This window comes from Leguminivora glycinivorella, chromosome 16, assembly GCF_023078275.1.
Source record: "Leguminivora glycinivorella isolate SPB_JAAS2020 chromosome 16, LegGlyc_1.1, whole genome shotgun sequence".
NCBI lineage: Eukaryota > Metazoa > Arthropoda > Insecta > Lepidoptera > Tortricidae > Leguminivora > Leguminivora glycinivorella.
This window is the reverse complement of record NC_062986.1, coordinates 14,019,586-14,044,197: the sequence shown is the minus strand read 5'-3', so window position 1 is coordinate 14,044,197 and position 24,612 is coordinate 14,019,586. Positions and strand designations below refer to the sequence as shown.

The following is a 24,612-nucleotide window of genomic DNA, read 5'->3' as shown; positions in this document are numbered from 1 at the left end:
TACTTAGGGCCGATTGCACCAAGCCGTCTGTCACCGTTAAAGCATTCGTTAAATTTTATTGTATGGGAAGTTCCATAGACCTCTGCTGCGTGACGATGATGTGTCTGTCAAGTGTGGTCGATGCAACTGGCCCTTAATGTAGATTTTGAATGAGTTTTGTGAGGGAAGAGTTTACTTGAGGGTTACTGAAAAATACCCTAAGGCCCTCTTGCACCAACCATTTAACTCAGAGTTAAGGTAAAATACCCCATAATGGACGGTGATGCCATTATGGACAAAAAAACACAAATCCTTAAAAATAAGTTTCTAAAAACTGACGGCTATGTACCATAGACTTGAGTTGTAGAGCTGTTTAATTTTGAAGTTTCAATTAATTCGGTTATTTCTGAAGGATTTGGAGACAAGATAAAATTCACCAGTTTACTGAAAAAAATATCAAGACGAATTCTTAGTAATGTTGCTAAGAGAGATGAGTTCATGTATAAAATAATAAAAAAATAACGCACGGTGTAATCTTGAATGCGTTTTACTTACTGCATTAAGCATGAGATAAGGTATAAAACATACTAGTTTGTTGCTCCAAAGATATAAAGAAATGACGTTATTTTGCAAGTGTCCATTACTGGACCCGAAAAACTGCCTACCTCCTATGATGGACAAGGAACAATTTACAAAACCAAAATTTACAAGAAACAATCCTATGTTAAAATAACCCAAACTAATTGTATTTATGGTGTATAAAATTGACTCATTGCGTATCAGTTGGCTTTAAAAGTAAAATTTTAAACTTATTTCACTGTCCATAATGGGGGATCCATTACTGGAGAACTGCCGTCCATAATTGGAGAAAAAACACCTAGTTTTAATTTGTTAACTATGAAGAAACCAATAGGAGTATCTATTCTGCAATACGCTTGAAATGTAGAAGAAGGATAGGACATTCAAGATTTAACACGCTTGGCGGTAGAATTTTTACATTTATCAGTGAAATATCAAAAACAGGCGATTTTTTTTCTTAACTGTCCATAATTGGGTTCGTCACCTTAGTGGGCTGTCATCTGTCCATATAAAATGGTTGGTTAAACCTCGGGTTAACCCTCCATTTTCGTTCGTGCAAGTGGCCCTAAGGATCACTTGCATCACTGAAAATGGAGGGTTAACCCGAGGGTAACCCACAATTTTATATGGTTAATCTCGGGTTAAGTGCGTTTTCATATTATTCGATCCGATATCTGATGTAGCATCGATTAAATATCCCATACATAGAAGTCGCCATCTTTGATCTTTGCCTTTGAAATCCTTCTGACATCCGATATCGGATAATGTGAAAACGCACTAATTACCCTCCATTTTCGGTGGTGCAAGTGACCTTTAGTTATATATTTTAACCTGTTAGGGCCAGTTGCACCAACGGAAATGGAGGGTTAACCCGAGGCTAACCCACGATTTTATATGGAAATTGACAGTTGACAGCCCACTAACCTTGAGTTAAGCGGGAGGTGCAAGTGGACCTTATAGGTATAGGTACATATAGGTACCTAATGAGGGACTACTCGATGAAAGATAAACTGACAGAGTCGTTAAAAACAGGAGCCAAAAATAAGAGTTTTGAATGATTCACGGTTATTTTCATTAGACTTATATTGACCGGGATATAGAAAAAAATCAAAAAGGTAATCACGGTCTATATCCCGGTCAATATAAGTCTAAGGAGCCAAAAATGTTATTTTCCCCTCACTAGCTCGGAAACACGTGTTTTGTCCTTTAATACCAGCGGGTAAAAACGCATTTTATCCACTAGTGGGTAAAGTAATTTGACCTTGAATAAAGTCAAATTAACTGCCTTAAAATTGATAAAAGTAGGCGAATATAGTAATTAAGATGATTTACCACCTGTAGAACTACTGGAAGCAGTGATAATTGTTATTTGTTATACAAGGGGGCAAAGTTGTATTTTAACGCCGAGTGTGGAATTGAAAAACGAGCAAGTGAAAGGAGTCTATAGTTGAACCACGAGCGAAGCGAGTGGTTCGAGAATAGAATCCTGAACTTGCGAGTTTTTTAACACACGAGAAGTAAAATACATTTGCACCGAGTGTAACACAAAACTTTTCCCCTCACTATAGCGAGGAAAATACAACGCAAAAAATGCGTTTATCACTGCTTCTAGTAGTTCCACAGGTGGTAAATCATCTTTATTACTAGATTCACCTACTTTTATCAATTTTAAAGCAGTTAATTTGACTTTATTCAAGGTCAAATTACTTTACCCACTAGTGGATAAAATGCGTTTTTACCCACTGGTATTAAAGGACAAAACACGTGTTTCCGAGCTAGTGAGGGGAAAACGCATTTTTTGCGTTGTAGTTTCCTCGCTATAGTGAGTGGAAAAGTTTTGTGTTATTTATTTATTTATTTTATTTATTTTAGGTAATTACAAACATAAATCTCTAATTAATTTACATAGTATCGTTAAACCAATAAGGTTTGTCTCGATACCTATTCCATTCCGCGGTAGATGTTATACAATGCAACAATCATATAATTATGTAGGTATTCTATTCATTATACATACTCGTATTATAACCAAAACAAGAAACCGCCAACATTGCACTGAGCGCAAATAGCATTTAAGGCTGCTTTCAAAAAAAACGTCAAAAGAATGTAAAATTGATAGTTTTAGTCGGTGAAATACTACACTTTCCGTTATCCAATAGATTTATTTAATTCATTTTATTATCTTGATTTTTATAAGACTGGATTTTTGAAAACTAATTTACTAAATTAATTATGATTTTTTCTCTAATGCACGTTTAGAAAAACGCACGTATAGAGCTGAATCAGTCGATCTTATTTGTAAAATTTGGACAATTTTGAATATTAAAACGGGTAAATTTATAATTCGTATATCCTGTACCACAATCATTTCAGACTAGATTTTTATTTTAAGTTTTTGAAAAAGAGTAAACTAGCCTAAGGCGAATTCAATTTTTTTCAGAAATTACCTAAAATTAAGTGACAATTTCCTTGAAAATCTACATCACATTTTGTACTTAATTAATCAGCAACGTTTACTTAAATTGCTGTTATGTCTTAGTGATTATAAATTGCTATTATTGATTTTTGCCAATTTTTTGAAAACGAGCCTTCACCGGTACAATTATTACCACTTTTGGACATTTTCTCATATTTTGTTAGACCAAGTAGAAAAAGTCCTATAATGTGATATATATTTATAAACTACTCGCAAAGCCCTTTAATTTGATACCACACACGGTATGATCGAGCGCTCGGTTACGATTTCACTATTTTTAACACGAAAGCCCTCTTAAGTAATAGCACATAATTATTGTCACTTATTTTCCTTGTTGTTGGCAGCCGCCCGCTTTGGCCGGACCGGTTTGCGCTCGGCCAAATACAGGATGCTCCAATTATGTACTCCAAGTATTTTTTAATAATAAATATTTTACTGAGTTTGTTATATAATAAATAGGAAAATAAAACTAAAATTCTGACACTACTAAATATTTTTAAGTTATTATATATTAAACTATAAATTTTAAATTTTATCTTTTTGAATCTGTTCCAGCATTCCCTTTTTAAGATAACTTTTGATATTATTAGGTGTAAGTTCATCTTTCCATTCCGATGGTAGTTTATTTATTAGGTCTGGTAGTATATATTGCGATGTTCTTCGTCCATAGAAATTTTTAAATTGAGGTTTTTTCAACATATGATTTATAACTTGCCGGGTCGTTTTTGGGTGATCAACTAAATGCTGTATTTCTGTTCTAAAATATTGTTCCTTCAGAATTTGATATTTAAATTTCACATGTACTGGTAAAACTTTGCAGAAACTAAATAGGTCTATATCAGATTTACGGTTATTTCTAATACTGAAAGGGACAACAAGCTTAAGTAACCTAACCTGCAGATTGTATATCTTGTCAAGATGAGATTTAAAGGTGCGCCCGTAGCTAGTCAAACCGTATGAAATAATGCTTTCCACAAGCGCGTTATAAATATCTAATCTGATTTTAAACGGAATTCTATTACGTAAGATGTACATTTTCGCCATGACTGCTCGCAACTTACCACAAGGTTACACTCGGGTGCAAATGTATTTTACTTCTCGTGTGCTAAAAAACTCGCAAGTTCAGGATTCTATTCTCGAACCACTCGCTTCGCTCGTGGTTCAACTATAGAATCCTTTCACTTGTTTGTTTTTCAATTCCACACTCAGCGTTAAAATACAACTTTGCCCCCTTGTAGTATAACAAATAACTATTTTCCTTTTCTGCACCTTTCTGGATTTTAAAAGGTTCGATGAGATCATGGTAATTTTTCATTCAGAATACCTAATGTCGGCGATCTCTAAATTGCACTTTAAAAATATTTTATGACTCAAATTATAATGCATCCTGATTGTGTACGCAAATACGATTTTAATCGTTATGTTTTGATTCAAGCCTGAGAGGTAATCCGTGATCCGTGGATTTTTATTTGTAAACAATGCAATTTACGAAAAATCTTAATTCCTCTGTTTCTCATTCAATACTTACACCCTTAATATTCCCAAAAAGGGTAGCAAAGCACATGAAGCAGCTCAAGTTTCAGTCCCACTCTTATCGGGTTGAAAGAAAATCAAATTGTGATGCTGATGTTGCAGTGAAACTTAGTGTAAGAGAGTTTTCACTTTATCCGATCCGATATCGGATGTAAGTCAAAGATGGCGATGATGATTTATGTTGATATCGGTCCTACATTCGATATTGGATTGGAATTTTTTATTGATGAGATGATAGATGCGTGATTAACGCGGATCACGAAGTTGTTGGTAGGTATCAATTATACGTTGTACTTTTGGCTGTTTAAAAAAGTGTAAACAAACCGGAGCCGTCTAATTTGACAGATCCAGGGGTAGAGAACGTTTTAAGGCCAGATTGAAGAATAAAATTATTGGTTGCTATACTTACTTGGTACTTTTTATTTATGGTGAGCCAATTTTAATGATTAAAAACGCATAAATGGTAAGTACGGTTTAGGTATTTAAAAACTGTTAACAAACCGTCGGAAAATCGGAAAAATCAAAAGATGCCTCATCTTTTGATTTGGGACTGCACATACCGAGGTCCGAGACATATTTATTCACATCTTAGTTTATTTTTTAAACTTGCATGAAAATATGTCTAAATATAATTGACCGGACTGGAAATTACCTCATCATACGTAGACCATCCTTATTTGCATTAAAATAACAATAAACTAAATTTGGATCACACATCAGCGTAATAAATATAGTCTCCTAATGCCTCATTCTAATTTATGAGGATCCATATTGGAAATATACCTACCTAAATGCATATTGTGCAGGAACAGGTTTTTTCATAAACATCTGATGGGGTACGAGGGTCTACTGCGGAAATTTGATATCGTAACTTTGTTATCTCTATCGCACGAGAGGAGAGAGAAAAGGAGGTATTACGACATTTGGATTTTTGTTTTTCGCAGAAGGCCCCCTGGGTCATGTTGCGTGACGTCTGTTATTGTTTCCCTCTTGATATTTAAGGACATGAGACGCAGTGGGGCAGTCAGAGTATAGGTGGGACCTGTGGTTGTTTGGATACGCTTATTAGTTTTCAAGAATGGTAAGTGGGACCGAGTATCTATTAGAATCTAATAATTAGATTATTATTCTTTGCTATGAAATTCTTTAATTCTTTGATCCCTTTTATGGTGTAAAGTGTGGGCAATATTTTTGATTATTGTATTAGGTAGGTGTTGTCCCATGTGGTGACGGGTTAAGGATTTTACCACCCCCTTTTCTCCCATGGATGTCGTAGTTGACTGTGAGATATGGGTTACATTGTGGTGTGGGCGATGAGCTAGTAACCCGTCAGTGCGATGTCTCAATTTGGTTGTCTTTCAACCCCTTAATTGCCAAGAGCGTCACTAAAACTGAAACGGTTACATGGATTCCTTTTGTGCTCATCCCACTCATCAATGCCGCCATGTATTAAGTTCTATTCAGATTTTTTAAATAATTATCAGAATATTCTATTTTTGGTTCAGAATGATCTAAGGTGCATTAGGGTAATTCCGAATGACAGAAATAGCTATTTCGAAGGGGAATCTTGATTTGATGGAAATAATGGTGATTTTTATGCGACTTTCGTAAGTAGATTACTTTCGGAATGCACCTTAATTATTTACTTATGTATACACCATCAGTCTCTATCAATTGCTTAAAGGTTAACTGAAAGATATTCAAGGCTTAACGTTCCTTTTTGCACTAACGTTGTATGTTTTCCTATGTTTTTATATTTTGTGCACTATTTTTTAACCCCCGACGCAAAAACGACGGGATGTTAAAAAATTGACATGTCTGTCTGTCTATTTGTGTGTGTCTGTCTGTGGCATCGTAGCTCCCGAACAGATGAACCGATTTAGATTTAGTATTTTTTTGTTTGAAAGCTGAATTAGTCGGGAGTGTTCTTAGTCATGTTTCATGAAAAGCGGTCTACTATGTCGCGGTCGGGGGTTACTTATATCAAAATTTTAAATTTGTGGTTATTACTACTACTACTAATACTAATTTTAATAGTTATTTCAGAGAGTTCTTTTAGCGTAAGCAATAGTGACGTTGGCTGGGAACAATGGGTAATTGGGTACCCAGAAGAGAATTTTGGTTGTAGGAAAATTAATTATTTTTACCCACAGCTAAGTTTAAAATATATAGTCTGTACTACCTCCCTACCTTTACTTTACATACCTCTAATCAAACCTTAGAATAAATGTTCAAACTGATTTAATATGTAAGTACAATTTAATTTTCAGGTGAGAAAATTGCTTGCTATCTTAATCATAGCAGGCGCTAGCGCCTATCCACATGATGAAGATCCAGTCGAACTCACACCAAGCACTCTCAGCCCAGAGAACATAGTCCACCCAGAACAAGGTCCTTTAGAACCCGAAGGCCCAAAAAGACACCTTGTCGACACTGAAGGTCAGCCTTTTGTGGAAGGTCCTGTTAGCCCAGAATGGGGACCTTTAGAAAAGGCCCGCAGAGAGACCTAGTCAATCCTGAAGGCCATTTTAACCCAGAAAGAGAACAATTACCTGTCGAAAACGGTCCTGTGCCTACCGACATCCCTGAAGAAGCTGGCTCGCAGAATGACCCTAAATCTGAGGATTCTGATCTGAAAACGGATGCTACGTTCTGGTGGCCTTTCTACAGGTCTTGGGGATCTTGGGGATATCCTAGCTATAGATACAGATCTTATTGGAGCTACCCTACTTACAGGACCTATTGGACCTACCCTACCTATAGATATTATAGACCAAGGTACGTACAAAGTCTCCGAATAATCGAAATATAATATGCTTATTCGTTTAAAATTTGTTGCGCAATAGAAATAAATTATACCTACCTTAAAAACAGTCAATCATCTCTCCAAACAAAAACAGTAAGTATATACCTAGTATGCAGGTGCATAATATATAAGTATGTAACAACAAACAAAGCTGAGTGTTGGCCATGCATCATCATTATACATTTTCCTTATAATCATACGATTTAAAAAAAATGCCATACAAAAATTAGAGTATCACAGATACAGAAAAGGGCACGTACATACAGGTTGGTTCTACAATATCTTTGAAAGACTTTTAAACATAAAATAGTCTTCTTTCAGCAAAATACCCTATCGACGATATTTATAGTTATTTGTTTTACAAGGGGGCAAAGTAGTTGTTTAACCGCATGTGCCAATATTGATACCCGAGCAAGCGAAAGATTCCAATATTGAACCGCGAGCGTAGCGAGTGGTTCAAAATGTGGAATCTTGAGCGTTGCGAAGGTATCAAGGCACGAAGGTTAAACAAACTTTGCCACTGAGTGAAACACAAAATTTTTCACCACACCAACACGAACAAAATACTGGCTATAAAACATCAAAATAAATGAAATCCAACAATTTATTCAATATTTTATGATTCATAATCATCATTTATAGGTAAAATCTAGCAGCCAGATTAAGACATCGAGTTAAAATTTGTATGAAATTACTTTGCCCCCTTGTGGATAAAATGCAATTTTGCTATCTGTTTTCGAATAGCAAAGAAAGCCTTTACCAGTAGGTGTGGTGAAAAGGTATTTTCCCTTCATGTCCCATAGTCTTGGTATACCCTACATGTATATCTAATTTCGGAGCTGTATTTCCTAAGTATTCATTTTCATTACACTCATCCCTTCAAAACTTTACACATTCTGACCGGTTTTCTCAATTCAGGCAACTTTTTTTTGTTTTTTTTTTATTAGATGTTATTCCTGGTCATGGTTATGTTTTGGACGGCATTCTTATTTTAAACCTGTAACTTGTAGCTGCTATAATAATGTATTGAATGTTGTCTGTTTTGTGTGCCTTATACAACTTTATAAAAATAAATAAATAAAAATACAACCGTGAACCATATTTTTTGGGCGCACATTTTTCTTCGACCTATTATTGTTTATTAGTTTCATTTATCTGTTTTCTAAAGCTGATTAAGGCTTGAAATGGCTTGAATTGCACATAAGAATAAAACATAATGAGACTGCTGTTTAGTTAGGCACCACATACACCTATGGAGTAATTACATGCATATTATTAAAATAAACACATATTTTTCCCCTCACTAGCTCGGAAACACGCGTTTTGTCCTTTAATACCAGCGGGTAAAAACGCATTTTATCCACTAGTGGGTAAAGTAATTTGACCTTGAATAAAATCAATTTAACTGCTTTAAAATTGATAAAAGTAGGTGAATCGGGTAATAAAGATGATTTACCACCTGTGGAACTACTGGAAGCAGTGATGAACGCATTTTTTGCGTTGTAGTTTCCTCGCTATAATGAGGGGAAAAGTTTTGTGTTACACTCGGGTGCAAATGTATTTTACTTCTCGTGTGTTAAAAAAACTCGCAAGTTCAGGATTCTATTCTCGAACCACTCGCTTCGCTCGTGGTTCAACTATAGAATCCTTTCACTTGCTCGTTTTTCAATTCCACACTCGGCGTTAAAATACAACTTTGCCCCCTTGTATAACAAATAACTATTGTTTTCAGAACATATTACCGATATTACTACTGGTAAGGACAAGGACTCAGCTCACACACACCGCTGCGAAAACGACATTTCACTGAAATATAAATACCTCTTTCAATGTACCTATTTTAATAATACAGTGATGAAATCTCAATAAATGTGATAAACTTTATCAGTTTTTGATTGAATTCCCGAAATACTTAGATTGTTTTTTGAAGCCCTTAGGTTTAAATAGTGTCTACAAAGATCTATTATAATTTAATATCAGGGGAACCGGTGATGCTAAGTGTGTAGAATTATCAACATATGTAGACCTAGCTCTTGAGTTCGTACGAATTAAATATATGGAGAGAAAATAACTACTAGGCATTATTTTCCCACGGCGCAGAGAGGGGTCTACCTAGAGACAATTAATAAATCAAAAAACATCATCATTACATAGAGTTATTAGAACAGTCACCGGTAATAACATCGCACAAAACATCTGACATAATTATCTAATCTTATTTCTAGAACAATGAGTGCGTCAGATATTTATACAGCCTTCTTTTTAACCCCCGACGCAAAAATGACGGGGTGTTATAAGTTTGACGTGTCTGTCTGTCTGTTTGTCTGTCTGTCTGTGTATGTGTCTGTCTGTGGGATCGTAGCTCCCGAACGGATGAACCGATTTGGATTTAGTTTTTTTTGTCTAAAAGCTGAGTAAGTCGGAAGTGTTCTTAGCCTTGTTTCATGAAAATCGGTCTACTATGTCACGGTCGGGGGTTTTTTCAAAATTTTAATTTTGTGGTTAGGTTATTGTACGATGTTATCGCCGGTGATCGAACCACTAGAGGTCGAATAGGCTCCCCAAAAAAATCCACAAATTGGCAACTGTGTGCCAACTACATGTATACATAATTTGTACTGTGTGCCAACTAGATAGCTTTAAAAACTATAAATGTAACAACCAGCCACGTCAGCCACGTGTAGCCACATCACGTTTTGTTACTTATAGTTATCGATTCAAAGTGAGCTGCAGAAGTTTTTGTATTGTATATAGGTATTATGTAACTAGAAATCAATAACTCATGAGTACGATTCTATAATGTAAACGTTTATTGGGAAACTTTATGGCATACATTTCACGAAGGGGGTTTAACATCCGTCGCTTGATACAAGGAATTGATAGCGATGTCTGACGAAACGTACGCCATCGACTTGGCTAGCGTAGCTAATGATAGGGAATCCATTATTATCCGATTGGCAACATGGTTCAACTTTGCCCCGTGCGACTGAGCAGTATATTTCAATGCAAGCTTGATAACTCTCTCACATGCAAGGGATTTTGAGCTAGCGCTTTTAGCTTCCTTACCAGCCTGCTGCGCTGCAGTTTTCGCCAGATTCATCATTAGCTCTTGATGGTTCGCCATTCCATTCTTAGCGTACTTGACAGACATCTGCACCTCGATGGACGCAGTCAACGCTCGACGCATCGCCACAACGCTAGCAGCTGTCAAATACGCTACATCGCCTGCATACAAAATTGCTTTCTTAGCCTTTGCTTCAAGTTTTTCCATCTTCAGTTTAGCCCTTTTTTCATTTTTTATTTCCTCTTCATACTCAGGCTGATCTAAATTAATTTCTGCCACAACATCTGCGTTTAGTGTAGGTTTGTAAACATTGTCCCTTGGATCAAGCCAATCATCTACTAGAACGTCTTGATTTTCGTAAGTAGGCGCATCAATTACCAATTCGTGAGTTCCATTAACGGATTTTTCTATTAGTATTGGATCTGCAGTATTATTGCCTATTCGTTCATTGTTTTCAATATCCAATGCGGTTTGATTTAAAAATCCTCTTACACCAGCGGCTAAAGTAGGTTTTGTGTTCAATACATGTAACGAGTTAGCACGGGGTAAAACGGAGAATGGTGATTGGGGTATTAATATACTATCATTCATAAGTGGTGGAGATGGTGTAACCATATCAGCAGATTTATTCAAAATAGCATCGTAAATCGTCGGAATAGAATTAGTCACCGGAACAGGTAGCGCTACTTTATTTCCTGCTCCCGTTTTGATTGATCTTTTTTTACGCAATGTCAAATCTACCGACTGCTTCTTTGACAAAGCGCTCGCGTAAGTAATGTCTTTTAATGCTGATACAATGGAAACTTCTGCTGCAATTTGAGCTAAGCCATAAACTAATCGATGGAGTTCTGGCTCCGTTGAAGATCTCGTGACACTAAGAATATTTCCTGATAAAGTCCGTGATATGTAATCTAATATCCTTCGAGTTTCAATGGCTGTGATGCCCTTACTTTTCCCTGGGGCTTCAAGGGCCTCTCTCGTAACTCTCGTTATCTTATCTTGAACTTCTAATTTTGATAAAATTGCTGAAACGAGATCTTTGGAAATCTGATACAATTTGTCTTCCATCTGAGGGTTTTGCGTCACATTTTTTGTTGCTTTTAATATTGAATTGTCCAAGTGCTTAAGAGCTTTGTGAGGGGAGTTAAGCAGGAACGACTCTCCGGCAACCTTTGAATCAAGTTTAGCTTTAAGATCGTGAACAGGAGATATGCCAGCAGAAGCGGCAGTAATCTAAAATATTATTAAAAATTAGAAGTTTTACATACAAGCATTCAGTAACTAGAGAAGTAGATACTTACCAAAAGCACCAGAATTGTAACACAATATCTAAGTGGTGCCATATTGCACAGTACCTTATCCTGTGGCAAATTTCGATAAATGCTCTCACAATCCGATTGATCTAAACTTGCCTTCGTTAATCTAATTGGCAATTAACTTTTATTTGCTGTACTCACCTATCAACTAGTAGTGCGTAGGTAATTCTGTTTGTAACTTTAGCCGGCAAAGGCATTATACATATTAATTCTTCGTTTGCTATGTTCAATCCGCCGATACACAAACAGAGGACGATATACAAAGTCGTTGCTACTTTCAGCTGTTTCAAAGATGTCTTCTTCTTTAACGTCTATTGGATGCAAATCTTCGTCGGCCATTTTGTTTCTTTCAATATCACGAATTGGTCGACTATCATCAGGAATGAATACAGATGGATCATTTGATTTTAATTTACTAGGTATATCAAGTCCATTACTTATATAAAGAAAGGAAAATATAATTACAAAGATTAAAATAATGTTGACCGCACTCATTGTTTAACTGACTGGAACCGGAACATGTATCGAGTGCGGTTTTATTTTTATATTCCTAATTAGAAACAATACGTTAAATCATTAGTAACTCACTTACATCAATTAGTAGATATTAATAGCAATTCTAGAGGATTATGTCACAATATCGATTGCTGTAATATTTACAAAAAGAGAAAAGAATAATGAAACAAATACCTAAATGGTGTTTAAATTCACTTTTCTTTTTTATTTATTAAACGAAAATTGAATAAAGAATTAAAAGGGTCTAAGTTTTAAGGCTTACATGTAAAGGTACATTCATTGCATGCAGTTTGATACGTAAGGCTTCGGGTCGGTCCATGTCCTGATAGCTTAAGTCATCGTAGTTTAGCCGAGGTACGCGGGGAGCACCCTGATGCTGCCGCGGCCGACCAGCTGAGAGGTCTCTCCGAAGGGCGATGCGTCGATCTGGTTGGCAGAAGGCAACAGATCACTCTCTTGACCACCGATGGCACGGCGCACTCTAGCGGCCGGGCTCTGCGGCTTAGATCCACCTTCTGCCGCAGCACCAGACGGAGCAGCGCCATTTACTGTAGCTGATGGTGTTGCTTCTGCTTTTTGGGGGACGTGTTGGATCACATCCTGCTCGGCTGGGGCGCAGGCGCAAGCGGCCAGCAGCGCCAACGACGCGACGGCAAAGAACATTGAACGCATTTCTGATAGATCCTATATTGTCCGACTGAAACTTGGGAATAACATGCTGGCTAACCATCGTTATGGCTTATAAGTAAATCTGAGATTTACACAATCCATTATTTTTATTGAAACTGTACACGAGATAATGTGCACTGTTGTTTGTAGTAGCCATGTTGGCGCGTGATCTCGGCCAGGCTGGCACCTGCGTCGTTCCACAAGAGATGTTAATGCGATACCAAATCGGTCCGAAAAGTTGGTAAAAATAAAAGACAACATGAGATTTAGCACCTGGCTTGAAAGGCCTTTTTTGGTAGGTAATTTGTTCAATTTAAAAAACACTCAGGTGTGCAATGTTTACTTTGCTTGGTGCCTGCTTACGCATTTCACGGATATTCACTAAGTATTTATTTGAGTAAATTTGTTCTTAATATCAAAAATAAAACGCAGCGTAAGTATCTACGTTATATTTTTTATAGCTACCTAAATGAATGCTGCCCTTACAATACATCTCTTATTGTACGAGTAAAGTTTATCATGACAATTTCATGAGTACAGTCAGCAGCAGAAGTTGCGTAGCGGGCAAGGTGTTCAAAATGAACTTGACACGATCTTATTTTTAAGACAATAAGAGCGTGTTAGGATCATTGTGAACACCTTGCCCGCTACGCAACTTCTGCTGCTGACTGTACATTTATTATGAGCGCATTGACTCGGCTCGATTCCTAAAATATTATTAGCTTTAGATAAGATGACGTTTGAGATTGGTCGTCTGCAAAATCCATCGTACCAAAAGAGGGGAAAGCCATAATTCAAAATATGTGTATGTAATATTGTCTTCGGTTACCGCGATAGTTACTCATGAAATAAAACTATGGAAACGGATTAAATCGCGTATAATGAATTTACAATTCATCCCGACGTTTCGAACACTTTACAGCGTTCGTGGTCAACATTTCGATTATATCGTATGTAGGTAGAGCTAATATTTCACGTATTTGAAAAAGTTCGAATCGGAACAGCAAAAATTTGACAAGTGAAATAAGTGTTTTAAGGTTTCTTCCGGATACATATACTTAATATACTTATTCTCTTACCAATTTATACAAATAGAAATACCTATGCATTTAAAAAAATAGGCTTAAATTTCTTCTTCTTCCTAATACTTAAATAAATAAAATAAAACCTTCCAACCCAGGGGGTAAAGTAGTTTTTTTAAGATTAGCTGCGTTTCCTCACGACCACCAGACGACGTTGTCCTTCACCGTGGATACGGGCCTGGTAAATATCAAATGGCATTTAATATAAAAGTTTCGAAAAAACTCATTGGTACGAGGCGCGTTTGAACCCGCGACCTCCGGATTGAAGACGCACGCTCAGCTAGGCCACCTGGCCCCGTAGCCGAATGGCATTTCTACGACGCGAAACGAAAACGAAACGCCGCGAAAGGTATCCTGGCTCTGTTGCGCCAATACGCAAGAGCGATAGAGATAGACATCTACGAGCGTTTCGTTTCGTGAGCGTTTGTGCCATTCGGCTACGCACGCTGGTGCCGTAGCCGAATGACATTTCTGCGACGCGAAACGAAAACAAAACGCCGCGAAAGGTAATCTGGCTCTGTCACGCCAGTACGCAAGAGCGATAGAGATAGATATCTACGATCGTTTCGTTTCGTGAGCGTTTCGTGAGCGTTTGTGCCATTCGGCTATGCACCCTGTAACGCTTCAAGTGCGGAAAAGAGGAAGTTTGAAACGAGTGGCGAATTGACGATACACGTCGATGGGAGTGTTTTAAATCGACACGAGTTACTTCCTTTTCGCAGGTGTAGGTACCTATTGTGGTACTTATTTATGGTCCTTTGAAGTTTCGACATAGGCACATAACTATTAATGCACCTTGCTTTAACCGCAAGTGCCAATATTAATACACTTGAGAATGTAGATTTTTGAGCGTTGCGAGGGTTTCAAGGCACATCGGCTACTAAATGTAAAAGCCTAAACTCTAAAATACAAAAAAAATGTCTAATAGTGTTTATATTTTATTATCTGCCAGTTCAGATGTAGATGATGATATGTTTTCCGGATCCTTATTCCGATTTTGTAAAATCTTCCTTTAGACGCAAACAAGTATGAGTAATATTGCTAACAATAAACCATAATACCTATTTACCTGCCTGCCTGCCTTTAAGTATTTCTGAGTAGAAATACTTAATTTTAACATGAAACATAACATAACAGCAATATCACGCAATGTTATGTCAGTAAACTGAAGTGACACACTATGTAAAGCCTTCCTCATCATTTTTCATAGTAAACCACAACAAAACACATTCACGGCCATTGTGATATTGGACCTATTTGCAAATGTCATTATCAGACATGAAGCACAATGCGTCAATGCTTCCATTTCTGGACAATAATTCATTTAGCACAATTTGAGTTACCGACAGGTATAAAACGCAACACAGACGACCAGGGTCTCAAAAACAAAGCACAGTCAGAAGACTCAATACCAAGAGCATTTTCGCGGGATAATTCCCATCAAGCAGAGAAGTTTCTAGAAGCCCATCAAGATCATGGCTTCCTCGTTGTGTGTCCTTCTCTCGCTGGTGCTGGCGGTGACCACCGCAGTCCCAGTTCCCTCAGACGACGGCGAGACTACCACGGTCGCTTCCGACGTGGGTCTGCTGGAGGTGATCGAGGTGGTCGAGACCGTTCCTGTCCTGGTGCCGCTGGTCGTAGCCCCCGCAGATACCACTACAGAAGCTGACACGCAAGCGCCCGAGCATACGGTGGCGAAGAGATCCCTCCGCGGCGATAACCCGAGCAACGATCTGTTGACAGATATTGAAGCGCAGCAATACGAGAACGGATTGTCCAATCTGGCTGGCCGCAGGATTAAGTTCCTCCCCACTTTTTTGGGCTAAGTTTAAGCAGTAATTTTAAGCTAATTTAGTCTAATTTAAGGATTGACTAACTGATCGACGACTGCTTACAAATTAAGTGTCCAAACAGTGTAAAGTTTTCACATTAGTTTTAAAATGGACTCGATGATATGTTGATCACATAATCGCATAGTCACCATGTTTATATTTTTTAGTGAATTTATTTCGTGTACCTACCCTGTGTATTTATAATATTAATATAATAAAATCATTATTTTACATGTACTTATTTTTTTCTTTCGACTGCCTGTTTTTCCCTGGTTAAAATATGCTTATTTTATTTCATATACCTACAATACATATTTATAAATTAGACCAGATTTTCGATGTATTTTTTTCTCATACACCTACACAGCTAGATTCGACGTTAATTAGTTGACTTTAACATTATTTACACTTTAATCTTTTAAAGTAAGTATACATTTCAATACATCTTTAATTTCACTTACAACCAAGAACGACTATAAATAATTTCATTAATGATACAACTGATACAAGCTTTTATAGCTGACTGTACTAAGTACTTTTCTTTCCACTGATAACTAAGTAGGTAATTAATACTCAACGAGACAATTGCGTTGTTTTATTAAAAAAGTTCTGTCTCCATCATCAGATCAGCTCGAGGGTATCTTATTATTATTATATCACCCGACTATTATCTATTATTACGACGATTTTTAAACTGAGTAAAATTTTACATGAAATATTGAATCCGTGCGTACAAATTATAGGTAGAATAGATAATATAGATATAAATTAAAATTACCAATATTTTAGATTCTGCTACGCCAAGAGATGTATGTACTAATTACGGAGGACAAAAATTCAAAGCAGACATTAAATATAACATATTTACCAAAATATTTTGCCAAGCAGGGGCGTATTTACCCTAGGGCCAACCGGGTCATGAACCGGGGCGGCCGGCTGCTTTTGGGCCGGCAAAACAGATTTTTCCATATTTTAAGTACCTACTTACTCTATTGTCACTTAATGGGGCGGCAAAGCTAACTGACGTATTTTAAGAATTTTGCCCGGAACGCCAAATTATTACAATACGTACCTGTTGTCAATAAATACCTACATAATAACTACTAGGTGAATAATTTTAATGCCAACCTTAATTATTAAAAACAAGGATTACTTTTTTAATAAAACTAACATTATTCTCACAAATAATTTATTTTCATTTTTACAATATAAATATTTAATTTAAAGGGATCTTATGATAATAACTTCTTCTTTTTTCGGCTCATCAACATCATTCTCACTGTCATTCACCACATTGTCAAATCCTTCTTTCTCTTGTTTTATTTCAATAACCGTATTCACAATATTTTCTTCTAACGGGACCTCAACTAGAATGATATCTTTCGAAAAATGTTCAGGATTATAATCCAAGTAATCATTGCCACTCCGAATCTCAACCCTATTTTTCATCATCTCAGGATGTATGAAGAGACCGTCCAGCATTCTTCCGTTAGCAATTCTAAAAACAAGGAGCAGACTCAATATTATCCAGATATTAGCCATCCTTGAAGTCGAACGAACAAGTACGGCCGAAACTATTGGACAAAGGCTTTATACTACGAAAGTGTTAATTTAATTCTAAACTCACGTTTTTGTTTAAACAAATAGCATCATATTTAGAATAAGTGGAAATGTGGGAGCTATAACTAAAAGGGTAAATAGCTCATCACGATACATATTTCTTGCATTCTTGTTTAGAATTCAAGGAATTTATTTAAGATATGTAGAACTAGGCACCGCTTTTTAATTTCAGGACATTTTAACCTTCACGAAAGGAAATACGTCTCATTAAATGCCGGCAAAGACCTTACAGCTCCTGTAAAGTTGTAGGTCTTCCTAAACAACGGATTACGGAATGGTACCTACCTCACTATCAGGCACTTTGTTTATTTATTTGCCACATATCAAATAGTACATTACATCAGAGGCCGGGAAAATGAGGATTTCCGGCCAAGTGGGTATATACGCCGCCGTATTATATGGGCCGGATAGGGATATGAGGCCGGGAATCCGTTTTCACGCCGAGGCATGTATAGTGCTTTTCTCAAACATACAATGAAATAAAATAAAAATGCTCTAAAGGACAATATTTTATAAAAAAAAGTTACTTTGCAGGCCTAGGCCTAAAAAATAATATGAAATCCCTTTACAGTCCTCTCGAGTTGTTGCGCCCAAAAAGCGATACTTCCCAGCCCATTTTAAGGAACGTAAAGACAATATTTCATTGCATGTTTGAGAAAAGATGTATTTTTTTTATACATAAAATGCTATAGGCATCTATTGTGAAAACTGCAGGACCATTTCAATTAACCGACATGTGTACCTAGTGTGTAGTTATGTATTTCATTCGTGTATTTAGCTACCAGTACAATAAGAATGATTTTAAACGTCAAGCTACAGATTAAATCGCGATAACGCCAAGTTTGATGAGCAAATAAAAATACCTCGAAGGCGTATTTGGATTTTACGAATAAGATATTTAGTGATTTGTTTTTGAATTGAGCAAGTTGAGCAACGGACTAAGATTAATCAAGGATTAATGTAATTTTATTAAATCCGAATATGTCTTCTGTAAATACCATTTAGTCGATATTGTCAGCAAATATTGGTCTTTCTTTGCCAGGCGCACGCCAGGCGTCACCCGTGGCACAAAAGACAACCTATCTCCACCTTACCATCAATTTTGGATATGCTATGTTTGTATGAAGACTAGCACTGCTTTTTAAATTGATGGAGCTTACGGCTTTGAAATAAAATATACAAATTTTCTTTTTAAAGTGTGCACGATGGACGTTACCGCGCGAGCACATAATAATATTGAATACTAACTAACAATAAAAGAATATCAAAAGAAGTTGTCGTTTCTGACAACGTTAAATATAATCAAAGTAATGGTTATAAATAATTAAAGCTTTCTAAATTGTACGGTATATAACTAAGCTCTCATACAATGCTCTCCGCATTCTTTTTATGTAGGTAGGTACGATTTATCGTGCTTTAGTACTACAGCAATACTGAGCAGAAATGGAGTTATATAACCAAACATTTAATATTATTTTATTTCTTGCTATATCTTGTCATGGTTTTGATGCATCGGCATTCTATGTCGAGAAAGAGACGCAAAATGTCTTATCAATGTCATTTACTCATTGTGACCAAACCATTTTCATTGATATCGACAATGAAACCAGTGTTATTTTCAAAAACAACCTAATTAAATATATACACGATTTAAACCATTCCGTTATTTTGGTAAATCAAGTGCCAAGTTTTATTTCTAGCGGAAAAATAATGATACTTGCAGAAAACCCAAATATTGTCTTTACTACTAAATTCCTAAATACAAGTGTGCTTGACAGTCCAATACTGGATTCTTTGCTAAATTCACATTGGTCAGCATTATTTATTATTGTAACTACTGAAGATAGCATATATAATTGTGATGACGGAATATTAAACGAAGACGCTTTCTATAACATTGAAGAATTTCTAAACGATATGTGGTACAAACATCGCATTATGCATGTTTTCTTAAATCTGCCGTATGTTTGCCCAAACAAATATGTCATATATGATAGCTTAAAATTAACCGAAGGGGAATTGTACAACAGGACCATTAAACTTGTTCGAGAAGAACATTTACCAGGAACTATATCACGTAAATCAGCTAGAATGTTAACTAAAAACTATCCCCTTAGAGGCAATATCTTTGATCGGTTTCCTACTTCTATTCAGAAATGTGAAGGTACCAATATCTACATAAAGACCAGTAAGGAAACCAGTGGCGGGTATTGCGGATTGGACGGACTCGTAATGTCAGATATAGTGAGCCACTTTGAATTTAATTTATCGTTACCCTATTTGGGCGCGGACTCCGTGAAGTATGGGTATCAGCAGCAGGACGGGACTGTAACTGGCAGCCTGGGACACATAGTGAGAAGAGATGTGGACTTTTCTTTCAACTCGCGGTTCATGACGACATATACCACGGGGCAACAGGCATACAGATTTGCATTTCCCGTCGCAACTGATGATGTTTGCCTTGTTTTGAAACAGCCTGAAGAAGAACCCCTTTGGCGGTACCCTATCAATGCATACACTGTTCTGCAGTGGGTCTTTATTCTTGCCTGCCTTTCTATCATTGGCTTTATAATGTGGGCATTTGCAAAGATCCAAAATAAAATGAATAATACTAGAGCTGCTACACTCCTGTCTTACGTCCTGAACTCTATACATGCTGGATTGTTTGGGTTCTTTTTCAAACGAAGAAATAACTTACTTCTGTTCAGAGTTAGCTGTTTGTATGCTTCAATAATGCTGCTCGCGGATTATCAGGCAAGTCTTCGTATTGTTTTCTTTATTTTGCTTAAATCATGCTCTTCTATCATCTGAGGCTTTTAAAAGTTTATATTATCTAATCTATCTAAGTATAGCAGCCTTTAAAGCGCCCGTCTTCGGACATAGGCCTCTCTATTCCTCCACGCTTGTCGGTCCATTGCCATCCGCATCCAGTTGTCGCCAGCTAGTTGGCAGATGTCATCTCTCCATGTACCTTAAGGGGCGGTTTGCCACGACCGCGGATCTTAGCAGGCTTCCACACCATAGTTCGTCTCGCCCAGCGACTATGGTCCATCCTGGCAATGTGTCCAGACCATCTCCACTTTCTGTGTCCAGTTTCCTCCACCACGTCTTTAAGTTTTGGGACCTGCCTGATCCACTCGTTCCTTTTTCGGTGCATGAGCGTGATTCCAAGCATTGACCGCTCCATCGCTCTTTGTGCAACACGCAGTTTCTCAGCCGATTTATTTGTCAATGTGGTGGTTTCCATTCCATAAAGAAAGACGGGCAGGACACACTGGTTGAAGACTTTGGTTTTTATATGTTGAGGGATTTTCTTCAACTGGAGAAATGCCTTGTTCGCTCCGAAGACTGCCCATGCTTGCGTGCATGTTTATTGCCCGCCGTGTTTTTTGCCGGTCCCATAGTGGATACCCCCCTCCCAACTGAGGGGGGACTGAAATCTTCTCGAGGCTGAGGCGTAGGGTTAGAGCCGGCGTAGCTTTATTTGACGTTCATATGCGCATTGTAATATGCCTACTTGAAAAATAAATATTTCATTTTCATTTCATTTAATATCAAATATCAAATATCTTTATTGCAGTAATATTACACATTACATATAAATGTAGCAGGTAATACAGACCCTGTAAGGGCATAGCAACTTGTGTATTGTGTGTATGTGCATAGTAACATTGTAATTATTTAATAATTCGTTATCTAGTCTAAAATTGCAGTTGAGACGTAAACTTTCTTAAATAACTGTATTATAGTAAAAAATATTTTTCGAAGCCTGTATTTGTCAATGCTTTTGGAATCGTAATACATATTTATGTGTTGCGCTTATTTCTGAACTACGTATTTATACTACTACGTTGTTTTTAACTACTGTTTAGGTTAACCTCATATGTATGTTATGATTTTATGAACCTCCAGGTCTATTTGTATTACTTTAGTTTCTGGTACATTATGTACTACATATTATGTATGATGTTTATTATGACTGTTTGTGTCCTAAATAAACTAAAAAAAAAAAAAAAATCATTTCATGCTTTTTAAAGTATTTTTAACTTAATTTTTAGGGTTACATAAACTACATATTTACAACCCGCGTCCGATACGACGTATTATACAGCTTGTCTAATTTCGCTAAGTCGGGCACAATGATTCTAACGTCGCCATCCATATACCCGTTAGTCAACGAGTCAATCAACGAAGTTGGAGACGTCCTTTTATCTCGGATGATAGTGTTGAATGACACGGATTCGTTTGAATACATCCTACATCATCCGAAGACTGCTACGTTAGATCGGAAAATGGACGCAGTGTTGATGATTCTACAGAAATACAAAGACGCATCCGGCAGGCCTACACTATACGTATTGGATGAGAATGTTCGCACCTTCTATTTATCATATATAGCAAATTTGGGTATGTATTCCATATTCTAATTTTCTACTTCATCAGCCCCTTTAGCACAACTTGCATTGTCGCGCGCGAGTCCATACCTACTTGAAGTCGCGCTTGATGTATGGACTCGCGCGCGACAAGCGCTAAAGGGGCATGCCACATCAGAATTGTAATTTTTTACAACTGACACGTGTAGGGAACTTAAAATATGAATGTAGATAGGTACTCTTTTATTTACAGAATTTCCATTCGCAGTCTCGATTGACTTTTACATAATGCGTCTAGTGGAGTCTGGACTGACGAAAATGTACTACACCTGGACGAGCCGCGGTCTGGGATTGCAGGCAAGCAAGTAGATATAGGTATACGCAGAAACACCTGGGAAAGCCATCCAGGATTTGAAGATTACAAACATAGATAAGGGATGCAACAGTTTTCTGTCCGAATCGCATAGGCTTTCTTTCATGACTGGGGTGGGTCTTTTCTTTGATCATTATGCAGGGATGTATTTTAATAGCGGGGCAGCTATCAGATCCCGTGCTGCCACTCGAAAACGATCTTCAAAGATTTTCCCTCCGTTTGATGCTAATTGATTCCTTTCCTAACCAGGATCAAAAGCTTAGCAGGAAAAAATGGCTTAAAATTTGGGAAACTCCGGGAAAGCTTTTTCTAATTAAATAACATTTTTAATTTTTCATATGTCATGCCTAGGCTTAGGACTTTTTATGGCATACCGTGGTTCTAAAATCCGTGGAGTCGCCATATGAAAAATTTTCAAAGTCAAAGTCCAACAGTATGATGTCACATTAAATATACTGTCACATCGTCACTGAGTTCATTTTAATCGAACGTAGTTGATTTTATTCTAATAGTAATTTTTTGGTATTATTATATAGGATTATAATAAAATTTACTAATAAATAACATTATTAGTTAAAATGAACTACGTTCGATTAAAATGAACTAGGTAACGTTGTGACAGTATGTATAAATATTTATATTTAATATGACATCATACTGTTGGACTTTGACTTTGACTTCGAAATTTTTTCATATGTCGACTCCACGGATTTTAGAACCACGGTATGCCATAAAAAGTCCTAAGCCTAGTCATGCCACATGGTAGCTGCCCACACTGACCCGCTATCAAATAGCTCCTGTATATGCCCGTGTTTGGGTTGCAGGTCTCGCTGCCAAACTTGTACTCGGAGCCCCGGCCGGCCTCCAGGATCGGGATGAAGGAGGAGGTGATCGCCTTCACTGTGCTGCTGGTGGGGCACGCGGCGGCCGTGCTCGTGTTTGTCGGGGAAATTTGGTTTGACAGACGGCAGAGATATCCTTTTGTTCATTAAACGTACGTAAAGGGAGTGTGATTTGATTGTCATCGAAAGCTAATATATCCGTTTCGAAGAACTACTACGAAATCTACGAATCACTTTCAACGGTTGAACTTGTAACACGATAATAAGTATACGATTCGAATTTCAATAATATTATATCTGCATCGGATATAGCAGAGTAAGGGTGAAGTCACATCTACCAGAATCGAGGCGCATTTAATGTATGAGCAATCTCTCACAACTATGACTACGGAACCTTAAAAATGATGATGTCGTTGAAGAAATCTTGGCTGGTCATCGGTGCAGACAACACAGGTGACAGTATCTCCTTCGCAAAAAAATAACGATGTATCAGAAAACTGCAATAGCAGTCGCCAAAATGATATTAATGTAGGCGCCATATTTAACAGGTTTGTTAAAACTAAAAAACTACTTATTTCTCATGTCAACTTTTATTTCAAAATATATAATTTTAACAATAATGATAACAAAATCTGAGGAACAATACTAATTACAATTCACCTCCCACTACATTGCAACCCTTAAACAACCCTCTAAACTAAAATCTACCAAAACAAAAAATAAAACGGTTTATACATCAAAAATTATTACAATTACCAATCATATGTTGAGCATTTAGGTAAAAAATCGTATCACTAAATGGTAAATCAATATATTGTCATCTAGATTAATCTAACTTATATTACAATAATTAGGTATATGATATTCAGCCTAGGTAATAGGTATTATAACAAGAACAGTGCATTAATATTTTATGACTTCAAACTGCATGAACTAATATGAAATGTTTTTAGATAACTTTTTTATGGAGTATAATGCCGATATTTATAATGTAATGTGCTGTTGCCATGTTCAATTCCCTATTTAACCTTTTAACCGCCGAAGTTATATGTATAAAATCCAGTTCATTCAGCCGAAGTCTGATAAATAAGACTATTCTCCGTAATGCACGTAAACATCAAAATGACATACACATTTTTTTACATACACACATTTCATTTTATTTATGAAGTCTTTACTTCAATAAGTATAAGTATTTTTTGCCTTTGCAATGCATACAATTGTTATTTTACATGGTCTAATTTTACTTTTTGTTTTTGGCGGTCGGCTCATAGCATAAAATGGGTAAATACAAATTATAAATGTACAGGTACTTGGCAACTAATTAATTAAATAAAAAACGATACAGTAGGTACAAGATTTCTAATCTACTCCAAGACGAATGAATACTGTTTTATCGTGATAATTGTCTTAAAGCACTAACCTGTATCGATATTTCGTTAAATCAAACTTCAGGGGCAGGTTTTCATATTGCAATCATTTTAATATACTTAAGAAAAGTACCACCTCGCGCTGCAATATGAAAAAAATGTTTACATTACAACAAAATAGC

At 36.7% G+C, this 24,612-nt stretch overlaps 5 protein-coding genes across 6 annotated transcripts in view; 3 read left to right on the top strand and 2 right to left on the bottom strand.

Moving 5' to 3' along the window:
* The first annotated feature begins 5,498 nt into the window (after positions 1–5,498).
* Positions 5,499–9,257, top strand: LOC125234482. Its single transcript, XM_048140738.1, has 3 exons — positions 5,499–5,648; positions 6,838–7,345; positions 9,106–9,257. The coding sequence occupies exons 2-3, from the start codon at positions 7,041–7,043 to the stop codon at positions 9,131–9,133; spliced, it is 333 nt and encodes a 110-aa protein (XP_047996695.1). The 5' UTR covers positions 5,499–5,648; positions 6,838–7,040; the 3' UTR covers positions 9,134–9,257.
* A 903-nt stretch (positions 9,258–10,160) lies between these two features.
* Positions 10,161–11,842, bottom strand: LOC125234481. Of its 2 annotated transcripts, none has more exons than XM_048140737.1 (2): positions 11,739–11,842; positions 10,161–11,607 (listed from the first exon to the last, which is right to left on the bottom strand). In XM_048140737.1, the coding sequence occupies exons 1-2, from the start codon at positions 11,778–11,780 to the stop codon at positions 10,210–10,212; spliced, it is 1,440 nt and encodes a 479-aa protein (XP_047996694.1). In that variant the 5' UTR covers positions 11,781–11,842; the 3' UTR covers positions 10,161–10,209. The 2 variants fall into 2 exon arrangements, with proteins under 2 accessions (XP_047996694.1, XP_047996693.1); XM_048140736.1 differs by having other exon boundaries at positions 10,161–11,670; positions 11,739–11,824.
* A 6,771-nt stretch (positions 11,843–18,613) lies between these two features.
* On the top strand, positions 18,614–20,288 carry LOC125234479. The gene has a single exon (XM_048140733.1). It carries the CDS (start codon positions 18,916–18,918, stop codon positions 20,281–20,283), a length of 1,368 nt encoding a protein of 455 aa, XP_047996690.1. The 5' UTR covers positions 18,614–18,915; the 3' UTR covers positions 20,284–20,288.
* A 1,915-nt stretch (positions 20,289–22,203) lies between these two features.
* On the top strand, positions 22,204–23,567 carry LOC125234480. Its single transcript, XM_048140735.1, has 2 exons — positions 22,204–22,331; positions 23,043–23,567. Exons 1-2 carry the CDS (start codon positions 22,323–22,325, stop codon positions 23,208–23,210), a joined length of 177 nt encoding a protein of 58 aa, XP_047996692.1. The 5' UTR covers positions 22,204–22,322; the 3' UTR covers positions 23,211–23,567.
* Positions 23,568–24,307: 740 nt separating this feature from the next.
* LOC125234654 (putative glycerol kinase 5) overlaps positions 24,308–24,612 on the bottom strand; it is a 34,483-nt gene continuing 34,178 nt past the window's right edge. Inside the window, 1 exon segment of the mRNA XM_048140988.1 lies at positions 24,308–24,572. Coding sequence (XP_047996945.1) covers positions 24,526–24,572 — 47 coding nt within the window. The 3' untranslated portion in view covers positions 24,308–24,525.

Bases quoted from the DNA above. Each gene is read 5' to 3' on its own strand.
- LOC125234481 (XM_048140736.1), bottom strand. From the start codon at position 11,780: ATGGCACCACTTAGATATTGTGTTACAATTCTGGTGCTTTTG. The intron at 11,671-11,738 runs GTAAGTATCTAC...ATAATATTTTAG, and splicing joins TTACAATTCTGGTGCTTTTG to ATTACTGCCGCTTCTGCTGG.
- LOC125234479 (XM_048140733.1), top strand. From the start codon at position 18,916: ATGGAGTTATATAACCAAACATTTAATATTATTTTATTTCTTGCTATA.
- LOC125234482 (XM_048140738.1), top strand. From the start codon at position 7,041: ATGGGGACCTTTAGAAAAGGCCCGCAGAGAGACCTAGTCAATCCTGAA. The intron at 7,346-9,105 runs GTACGTACAAAG...TATTGTTTTCAG, and splicing joins TATAGATATTATAGACCAAG to AACATATTACCGATATTACT.